The sequence below is a fragment of the Cibotium barometz genome, chromosome 60 (assembly GCF_041138505.1).
Source record: "Cibotium barometz isolate CiBa-2024 chromosome 60, ASM4113850v1, whole genome shotgun sequence".
NCBI classification, from domain to species: domain Eukaryota; kingdom Viridiplantae; phylum Streptophyta; class Polypodiopsida; order Cyatheales; family Cibotiaceae; genus Cibotium; species Cibotium barometz.
Window position 1 is genome coordinate 32353665 of NC_141105.1, and position 10972 is coordinate 32364636.

Genomic DNA, 10972 nt, shown 5'->3' on the forward strand with positions numbered 1-10972 from the left:
ACAATATGCCCCAAGAAATGTATCTCCTGCAAGAAAAACTCATTCTTCTTGCCATTAACCACCAATCTATGGTTTCTGAGTTCTGCAAACACAATGGCCAAATGCCTTCGATGCTCTTCCTCAGTTTGTGAATGCACAATCATATCATCAAAGAATGTGCCCACAAACTCTCTATGTGGCCTGAAAATCCTGTCCATCATTCTGTTAAATGTGGCAGGCGCATTCGTTAAACCAAAGGGCATAACCAAGAACTCATACAACCCAAACGTGGTTCGGAATGCTGTCTTATGCACATCCTCGGGTCTAATGCGTATCTGATGATACCCGCTTTTCAAGTCAATACGACTAAAAACTGTGGAGCCCTGTAAGCGGTCCAATATGTCATCGATCCTTGGTATGGGGAATTGATTCTTGATGGTATTCTTGTTAAGCGCCCTGTAATCTATACACATGCGCCAAGAACCATCCTTCTTCTGCACTAAGAGCACAGGTGAGCAAAAGGGTGATGAGCTAGGCTGAATCAACCCCTTATTCAATAGCTCCTGCACCTGACTCATAATCTCTTCCTGTTGGGCTGCACTAACACGATACGGCGGTCTATTCGGTGGAGTACTACCAGGAATCAGATCTATAGCATGATCTTCTGGCCTCTCAGGAGGTAATTCTCTTGGCAATGACTCGGAAAAACAGTCTTGAAACTCACTTAAGAAATCAGCCCTGTCCTTATCTATCATTGACAAATTAGACTTAGACTCATCATCCTGTGCATCCTTTACATAAATCAAGTACGCGGAAAGATGCTTTTTCATTACTGATGAAATCGCCGAAGCGGATACAATAGGAACAGATTCCCCTTTGAGTTTTACATCCAATACATGCTCTTTCCCTCTATGAGTCAGAGTAATTTTCCTATTGTAAGTATCCACCACCGCATGTACCCTGTGGCACCATGGCATCCCCAACAAAACATCACAGCCATCCAAAGGCATGATGAAGAACTCCTCGCTGTCCACATAACCCTGCAAATGAAGCCGAAGCTTCCCAATGATAGGAGTAACGGGTTCTGCATACCCTGGACAAGCCATATTTGCCTCATGTAGCGGCCCCATCTCCTCTGCGCGAATTCCCAATCGGCCAGCCAAATCTGGTGAAATGAAGTTGGCTCTAGCACCTGTGTCAAAGAAGATCAAAGCATTCTGATCTCTCACTTTGCCCCATGCCCTGCACAACTCTGTAGCTTCACCACCTAGCTGCTCACCCACAAGATCAGGAACTAAGCCTGCAGAAGGCTTTGGTTTCTTTGGCTTGGGCTCTCCTTTATTGTCAGGGTCCTTCTTGGACGTTCTTTTGGGACAATTGAATGACATATGCCCCTCTTCAGTACAGTAAAAACACTTTTGAGCATCTCTCAAAGCATGTCTTTCCTCAGAAGTCCTTTTGGGCATTGGCAACTTCTTATACTTTGTCTCTGTAGACCCTTTAGCATCACGAGAAGCATGCCCAAATTTTTCAGCTTTCTTGCCCAATTTCTTACTGCCTTTAAACCCAGATGAACCACCTGTGAGTAACGCATTAGCTGTCATAGCATTTTCAATCATCTGTGACATGTTCGTTACTCTTGTCTTTATACAATAATCTCGTACCTCCTTGGGCAGCCCACAACAATACTTCTCTACCTGCTCAGATAATGGCACGGCACGATAAGAAGTCACTGGGAGTAGAGCTTCCCAAAACTTCTTGTTATAATCCTCCAAACTATCACACTTTGAAGCATCCAGCTTGTGCCATGCTGTCATAACATCCACCTCAAATGTAGATGTGAGCCATACGGAAGAGAAAATCTGTTTGAATTGGACCCATGTGGTGGGTGCTATGCCCTGCAAAAGAAGAGTAGACCACCACTGCAAAGCATTGCCCTTGAGAAAAGTGGCAGCTTTCCTCACCTTAGAAGACTCTGTGTAATTCCCACCAGAAAAAGCAGCATCAAACTGCTGTAAAAAGGTAAGTGCCTTCAATTTATCCTTGGCCCCACTGAAAGTGTCAAACTTCACTGCAGCTCCCCCTTCCTTGTAATCCTTCGCCTTGCCCATAGGCGTTAGATTATCATATGGAAGTGGTTTCGTAAGATTGCTGCCCCCAACATTCATACCCATCATTGGGTCAACATTTCCCATTCCAACACCAGGCATACCATACATCCCAGCCATGTTTCCATACATTCCATGCTGCATACCTGGCTGCATGCCACCAAACATATTGCCTTGCATCCCAGGTTGCATGCTTCCAAACACATTTCCTTGCATACCGGACTGCATACCACCATACATATTCCCTTGCATGCCAGGCTGAAAATTGGCTCCAAAAGGCCCATACATACCCATGCCTCCCTGAGGATAACCTCCAGTCATGGATTGAAACACTGAGCCACCACCAAAGTACCCTGGATGCATGTTCTGCTGAGGAATAGGTGGCTGTCCATAGAAGGAACTCTGTGGGTTAGCACCAAAAGCATGCTGCATGTTCGGAAACTGTGCAGGAGATGGATCCTGTGGAGTGGTACCACTATGACCTTGAGAAAGATTCTTCGAACGAACCTTCTTCTTCTTTTTCTGGGGCTCTGTGCGGGGCTCTGAGCGAGATCTCAAAAATTCAGCAAATCTCTCACTCTGTGTGAGCTGCATAAAAGTATCCATAACACTAGCCAAGCGATCTTTGAACCGAGCATCATCATCCTCTTTACCATGCACATCTTCTGGCTGTGTTACATCCTCATAAGGCTCAACATCTGCAGCCTGTTCTCCTGCAAAAATATCCTCAGATACATCTCTTTCAGGAGAAGTCTCTTGCTCTTCTTCTTCATGCTAGAAGTACTCTTCCTCTGTATCAGACATGATTGCTGAATTTTCAGCGATGGCTTTTTTTCAAAGCAACCACGAGCTCACCCCCTTCAGAAAGTTGATGATTGGTCCCGGCGACGGAACCTTGAAACCGGCCTCTGATAGAAAACCAGAGTGCGGTGGGAACAATCACCCGTCCACTTGTAGTCTAGATGAGAAACAAAACACAGATTGGAGCTAGAGTGCCCAAATCTGAATACACAGCGACACCTGTTGGCCCCAAAGCTTGGCGCCCCTTGCGGTATTTCTTTATTCAATTAAAATAATATGTATGGCTGAGTACAACACAAAGACCAGCCAAGAGTTTACACCTGTAAGTCCAATCTGACGGCCCACAAATCCTTCTCAGCATAGAGGATCTATGCACACAGATCTGTGTCCTCAAGCAACACACTGTGTCTCCCTCTGATCAGCCAAGATCACAAAGTAGGCCAGCCATGGGCATACATCTGGCATAACTCAAGAGCATGATACATCTTCTCAGCTCAAACATACATGTGCTGTCCAATCTCTGTCTTAATCCCTTGTCAATCTGCCAAACCCCTCCTCTCACAAGGAGCCAGATAACACATACCTGCAGCAGACATCAAGCAGTAGAAAGAGAGATGGATGAACAGAAACAGAGCTTACCAAATTCAGCTCGTGAAACAACACTAGAGGAAGCAACAGCACCAATCTGTGCCTGCAGGCACTTGAATCCACAATCCTGCTTCACACGTGTGCTTGCACTTGCCTGTATCCTCCTCCTGATGCTCACTCCTATGCTGTCCTTGAAAATACAGATCTGAAAATCAGCACAGTACCCGTCTGTACCGCCTCGGGATACGTGCCAGGCGTTGTACTTGCATAAACAGCCTGCTGTCCACTTCTGTACCAACCTGAATCAGAGTATTCAGGTCTGTCCAGCCACCTGACAAGCGCCGCCTGCAGCTTCAGAACCCAGTAAAGCGTGCGTCAGCCCTGTCCGTACACTGTACGGCTGTCGTACAGGGCTGTACGGCTTGTGTACTTGCTGGTACAGCCCGTACTGGCCTGTGCGCAGGATTTCCAGCAGCAGATTCTGTGCGCAGCCAGCAACAGAGGAGAAAAAGAGAGAGAGTGTTTGCCCAGTTCTGGCCGTACAGTGCTGTACGGCTGATTCTACTCAGAAAAACAGCAACAGCACACAGCAAAACAGCCGCCTCCTTCTTCCTGTGCTTTTCCACGCTAGGATAACATGCGCATGAAAGAAGCTCCTCTTTTGCTACACGATTCCCCAAAAAGGGAAGAGAGAGAGAGAAGAGAGAGAAAACTCCTCCCCAATTTAATCCCTAGGGCCCCAACTTTAATAAGTTCCTAGGGCCACTAAGGCCTAGGGGCAAACTCCAATAAACATTAAAATTTAATGTTTCTAGTTCCCCCCTTCACACCTAGGGATGTCCACACATCTTAAACTCTGTCCGGGCACCCCCCATGTGAATCATAAAATATTCTGACTCTGCAACCACCATGCCCACACTTGTCCTGCTCCATTTTCACAGGGCCATGACAGTCGAAACAGGGCAAGTTTCTGGACTGATTTGGAAGAGTTTATGGGCTGATGTATGGCTGGTTTTTGGTTATGTGCATGGGCCAGTTAGATGCGTATTCAAGGCCTCATGGATGTACTATCTTGGCTGATTAGAGGTGAAAAACAGTGTGGTGTTTGAGGGCACAGGGCTATGTGTAACCTCTATGGTAAGAGGTCCAGAGGATTGGCAGATTGGACATGCATATGTATAAGCCATGAGTGGCCATGATGTATTCAGTTAAACTCTTTCATTGAATGTGAATAAAGAAATACCGAAAGGGGCACCAAGCTTTGGAGCCAACAGGTGTTGTTGTTCTTTTTGTGTAGCAGCACTCTAGCTCCCTTTTTATCTGTCTTATTTGCTGGATTACAACTGTGTTTGGTTGACTGCCAGTTTACCGCACTTTGGTTTCTACCAGAGGCCGGTTTCACACGTTCCCTACTATCTGCTCTCTATTGTTCCACCAAAGCTAGAATGGACACATGGCTGGTTACTCCCTTTGTTTAAAGGAGATAAGGTCTGGGCGGTGGACATTGGGTTTTGTCCACCTCGAGACATCAGTGTGTGTGAACACTGGGTTGGTCATAATTTATAAGTGAGTTTTGGTCGCCCAAAACTTAATGAAGTGTGTACACCCTCACTTATAAATTAGTGCTAATTTCTAAGGCTAGGTTTATGACCAATACTTACCACTTGTCACATGCCACATAACCATGTAACTTGTAAGCAGACAATTTCATATGTACAGTTCACAAGCGGGTGTCCCCATGAGAGGCAACCGAAATAGCTGCTACATACGGCTTTCGTGACAATGCATCTGCCACTATATTCTTCTTTCCTGGGGTGTGTAAGATCTGAAAATGAAACATAGAGAGGAAATTGTCCATACTTCTTTGGCAATTTAGTTTGGGTAAGAAAATGCCTCAAACTCTAGTGATTTGTTTTCACAGTGAAATCAGCTCCAAGAAGGTAATGTTTCCATATGGTGTAAGTGCATGAATTACAACTAAGAGATCTTTCTCATAAATGCCAAGAGATAGCTTTGCATTATGCAATCTACGGCTCTCATAAGCCATGGCATGTCCCTCTTGATTTAGGACAACTCCTATGCAATTTCCAGATGCATCACATTTCACACTAAAAGGTTTTTGCAAATCCGGAATGATCAACACTGGCTCATGAGTAGTTGCGTCTTTCAATTTGGGGAATGCATCCCTCTTTACATTGGTCCATTTGAATGTAGCCTCCTTTGTCAAATCATGCAAAGGAGAAGCAATCCATGCAAAGTGCCGAATGAACCTACGGTAATAAGAGCATAATCCAAGAAAACTATGGATCTCATGCACCGAACTCAATTCGGGCCAATTCTGAATTGCATCAATTTGCTTATTGTGAGGATGGCACAAAGACTCAAGAGGATCAGATATCTTTGGGTATATGCCCATTGAGGATTGCTAGATGGGTCTAATTACTCTTTGTGGAGCTTCATGTTGAAAAGTTTGTTAATAGCCAGAGGCTTATGGAAGACTGTCACTGGCGAGGAACCTCGTCCTCCTCCGGTAAGAAGAACTTCAAATGCTCGTACCGTTTCTCAGGTGATAGCTGGAGTCTCAAACATTACTACTCCTCCTTCTGAAGAACAACGTAGGTGGGACTCTACGGATGCCCAAGCCATGTCCATGATCGCTCTTTCTATGAAGCGACCTATCAATCCTCACATCCAAACTTGCAGATCTGCTAGGGATGCACGACAGGTCCTTGAAGCCATTTTCCTAACCCCCATTGAAGCAAGAGTCATGTACCTGATGTGGGAGTTGGACAGCCTTGATATGCAAGAAGTATATTCTATGGCAAAGCATCTAACCAAGGTAAAGGACCTAAAAGAATAGTTGCCGAACATCAATGAGATAGTAAGAGATAGAAACTTGGTCACCACTACTCTCAATTCCATACCTCCTTCCTATCAAAGCTTTCACACTTCTTTAAATCTTTCCATGATAGGTGGAGGCAACTCTTGAAGAGTTGGTTGGGTTACTTCTTTAGAAAGAGCATACAAGGAAGAACAGATCGCAAGGAGATGCTAGTAGAGAAGACCAAACCTACTTCTCCAAGGGTAAAGGCAAAGTGGACTCGTTTGAGGGTGACATTAAGAAGAAAGGAAAATGTCATTACCGTCACACAAGTCTGGGCACTACATCAACGAGTGCCGTAAAAGGCTTACCAAGGTGAAGAATGAAGACAAATCAGCAACTCTGCTACATCTACCAGAAGCAGCAGCAAGAAGATGCAACAAACCTAGTCCAGGACAACTGGGCGGGGAAATGTTAAATATTAATACTGATGAATGTGGGAATATATAGGTGGTTGTGTAAACTAGCACCTAATAACTTAGTATTCTAGCTTTAAAATAAAGTGGTTCTTTTGTGTGTGAACAACCACTGGTGTGTAGGTTCTTTTGTGTGGGAACAACCTCTTATGAGGATCTTATGTAAGCAATGATGTACGAAGGTGGCCTCTCATAGGGACTCTTGGCATCATGATTTGACATGGGACATATGTGGTGGCAGCATGTGTATACACCTTGTAGAGGGGGTCTCTTCTATAAAAGGACCATATGATGTAGTAGGGCCTTGCAAGTTGCCAGTGTGTGTATCATAATTTTTAGAACTCAAGCAATGCAGCTTTCCTTTTCCTCAAAAGCGAGTGTAATTAGTCCACACATAACTTGAAATATAAGAGAGTTTTGAGCGTCTTTATAGCAAGGAATGAAGCATATCTCTATTGATACCAATACAAACCAGTGTTGAGAACCCCTCCGAAAATCTATAGCCAAAGAATGTGACCCTCCCCCCTTTTCAGGCCCCCTCCCTGTACCTCTTTCCTCTTCTTCAAGGCCTTACATATACATATACATATACATATACATATATGTATATGTATATGTAAATTACATATACATATTCCCTCTGAAAATCCATATTTGTGGCATGTGACCATCCTGCCCCCAGACCCAACCCTGGTGCTTTAAGGATTAATATATTCTTGTACCCTTTTCAAAGTAATTTCTTCACAAGCCTTCAATCAGAAATCTTTACATTCAGCTGATGCATCAGCACCAAGCAGCAAAGACTATAGGAGGCTAAACCTGTCAATGGCTTAGTACGTGCAATTATTATTGACTAGTGTTCATTGCTCTGAGTCACCCACTCATTCTTCTCTATTTAAAATTTTTTCTTCTTAAAATCCCTACAGCTAGCTCTCTCTCTCTCTCTCATGAGAGGCCCATGCCACATTGTGTGCTAGGATTAACACTATTAAATGCTAATTATGTCCAGAATTAATACTAATGACATGACCTAATCACTTAACGGCAAATACATACTTAAGAGGCAAGCTAGACCTAATCTATTGTATATATTGCAAAACGTGAATATGTACAAAACTTAATTGGATCTAAACGCAGATCCGACCCTTTCCTTTTGTGCATTGATGGACCATCTTTGCTCTCGGGTCATTCTTGGGCTAAATCTGGCTTTTCAGGAACTCTTACTTCTGATCAACTTGTTTTAAGTCTTGATGACTTCTGACTTGTGCTCTTCAAAGCGGGCTTATGATGCTCTCATGTGACAGGAGAAGGGGCCCAGAATTGTTCGAATTAGGAGCTAATCACAAGGGTTTAACAAGAGTGATTAAGCGAGAGGGCTCGAGATTAACTTGAAAGATTAGGCATACTACTAACATTATAATACAACTTTCTGAAGGGACTTATTAAGGCAGGGACAAGCCAAGTATTGGTCCCTAGTGTGGTGCCAGGTATAGTGCAAGGCATATACATGTCTTCTAAGTTATCTGACTTAATCCCTTGTAAGCTATTTTTTTGTCTGAATGGATAATTAGATCTTGTAAGGCAGTTTTTATGAGGGATTGCTTTTGATGAGACCGTCAGCTTTTGCTTGCTTTGTATTCTATGATTGCTTATGACTTCAATGTAATAATAGCTTGGAAATTTGTGTTTTCAGACTCCAAGGCCACTACGGCAGGCAGATTTTGAAATGGTTTTGTCCACTTCTCGAACTTCAAAGGTGGCAGCAATGGAGTACAATGCTAGAAGGCAGTACGACGGAGCAAGGATGGGAGAGCAAGCTGAAATGAGCATGGCAGACTTTCTGAAGTTCATTGCACTCTCTGTAACTAACACCAGGCGGAATGGCTCAGAGATATGATACCAATGATACAATAGGTTTTTACGGGGTACTTATGTGATGAGTCCTTGGGACCAAACCTCAAGAATCAAAACCCCCGCTCCCCCCCTTTTGATATGCATGTCTTATGTGCTTTGCTGGCTTGTCGAAAAGAAGGCAGCAAAAGCTATATTTATTCTTGAGCCGAATTGCAAACGTATGATGTGTTTCGCTGACTATGGATGGTCAAATGGTCAAATGTGGGGGGATGGAGTATTTTTGTCATCCACAGGAATATCTCGGTGTGCTTTTGCCACTGCTTTGAGAAGTGCTGAAGCAAAAGTTATATACTTAAGTAGTGCCTCATGCATTATTTATTCAATTTTATCGAGGATTTCGCAATCTCTCTTCTTCTTATAAACTCACCATTATGTTGATAAGGGAGATGCAATTCCAAACAGCTAGAAAAACCTTTATCGGGGGTGTCTTCCTCAGTTTATTCACAAGACTTGTTTCGTTTTTAAAATGAAACATGTGACGGGGTTTGTCCCGAGTTCTTAGCACCGCCATTTGTGAACTTCCTCTTGAACACATTTGTGCCTTTTTGTTGAAGTCAGAAAGATAACTGTCTGAAGCTGATTTTTTGGTACCTGGTTTGCCAATATTTTTTTAGTAAGGACCATATTCTCCAGCAAGTAGTTTGCCCACTCTAAAGGTGTCATGGAGTACCTCAAGCTAGATCCAGGAGGGGCTCTTTCCATTTTTGGTCAGGAGCAGATTTGTTCCTGAAGCTTTGGTTTTCTGGCTAGAAAGAGAACCGTGTCATGGAGCGTTCTTATCTGTGGGCTTTCAGCTTTCTGGTCAGAAACAGATTTGAGCATGGAGTTGTGGTTTTCTGTTTTAAAAGAGAATTGTCTGAAGCTGTTATTTGTCTGAAGCTGTTATTTTGGTTTTTAAGTTGATAACTGTTCTGTCAATAATTTGTTGTAAAGACTATTCTGCCTGCTCTAAATGTGTTATGGTGTACCCCAAGCTATAATCTTTAAGAAATCCGTGCCTTGTGTCATGTACTCGTTGCTGTTTGTCTGGTTACCAATATGGTTGATCAGTCCCAAATGCACGGAATTGCTGGAAAAAAAGTTTGCTAGACTTCTTGAGGAGAAGAGAAAATGACAGTTCCTTTAATGATTGGTTATGTCAGTCATAAAGCCTGTCTCTTGATTTTATACTTGGTTCTGGGTGATGGATGCAGGCTGTTTTGTTTGTATTTTGGAGGATTTGGGATGTCTTTTTGGTGTGCAAGAGGAATTTGCTCCTCCAGTAGGGTACAGACTACTTCCAAAAGCAAAATGAGCTGGGTCCTTCGTTTTTTTAACTGCTCCGTTACCTTTGCTTGCAACTTTATAATGATATTTGGCTTTGAATGCCCGCCACTCTCATGCCTATTTTCTTCCTTCTACATTTTTCCTTTTATGAGCTGAAACGTGGGGTGGTCTGAAGTTTTGCACGGTGGTTAAATGCTTTGGATGCAAATGGATAGTGGAAGGCTGGCCACAATTATGATTGTGCTTGAGATGATGATCTTGAGGTATGTTTATGATTGGTTTTCAAGAGCTCATAGAGATGAGCCAATACATTGGATTTGGGTGTGGCTAGGAAATTTTTCGACAGCTGACAAAGTCTCTTGGGGGATGGAGGCAACCACACAAAGAAGATGAAGTGCCTAAAAGCTGGATCTGTTAGAGGAGAGATGTTTCATTGTGATCTACTTTCATTCTATACAAGGAGGAGGAAGAAGTCGAAGGGGCATATTCTTGTCTAAGATTGGGTCAAGACCTAGGGCTGATCCCATCCTAAGATTGGAACGGGCCCTTCAAAGATACCCCTCCATCATAATGCTAGTATGCTAGAAAGTCAATTGGAGGAGAAGAGCCAAAATGCATAAGAGAGGCACTGTCTCCTCCTGGCCAAGACACCATTTGTTGTGAAGACTGAGAGGGCAGCCTCATTATATCCTATGGGTATATCCGTTGAGAAAGCAACCTCATTATCCTATGCGTAGAAAGAAGACGTGGGTGCAATCTCTATTCTAATGAAAAACACTCAGTGACTCTCCGTTGTTGTTTATGCAGCGTAGAGATCGGCAGTTCCAGCAAGGGAGAGAGAAACCTAATCTCGTGGGGGAACTAGAACTACAAAGCGACCTAACATTGCTGAAAATTGACGACTAATTTTCAAATGTGAAAATAGGTCCTTGTATATATGATCATTTTGTAGAGATTTTCATGTTTTGAGAAATCCAACACACTTATTGAAATCATTGCCTTGTCTAGGTTATCGTTCA

The 10972-nt window shown here is 43.3% G+C and overlaps 1 protein-coding gene across 2 annotated transcripts in view; it reads left to right on the forward strand.

Moving 5' to 3' along the window:
• Positions 1–9027, forward strand: part of LOC147605243 (uncharacterized) — a 60464-nt gene extending 51437 nt beyond the window's left edge. The window contains exon 5 of one of the 2 annotated variants that reach the window (XM_086794058.1): positions 8467–9027. In XM_086794058.1, coding sequence (XP_086650184.1) covers positions 8467–8670 — 204 coding nt within the window. In that variant the 3' untranslated portion in view covers positions 8671–9027. Of the gene's footprint in view, positions 1–8077; positions 8214–8466 lie in introns of those variants that run through there. The other variant, XM_086794059.1, reaches the window with a different exon arrangement.
• The last annotated feature ends 1945 nt before the right edge of the window (positions 9028–10972 follow it).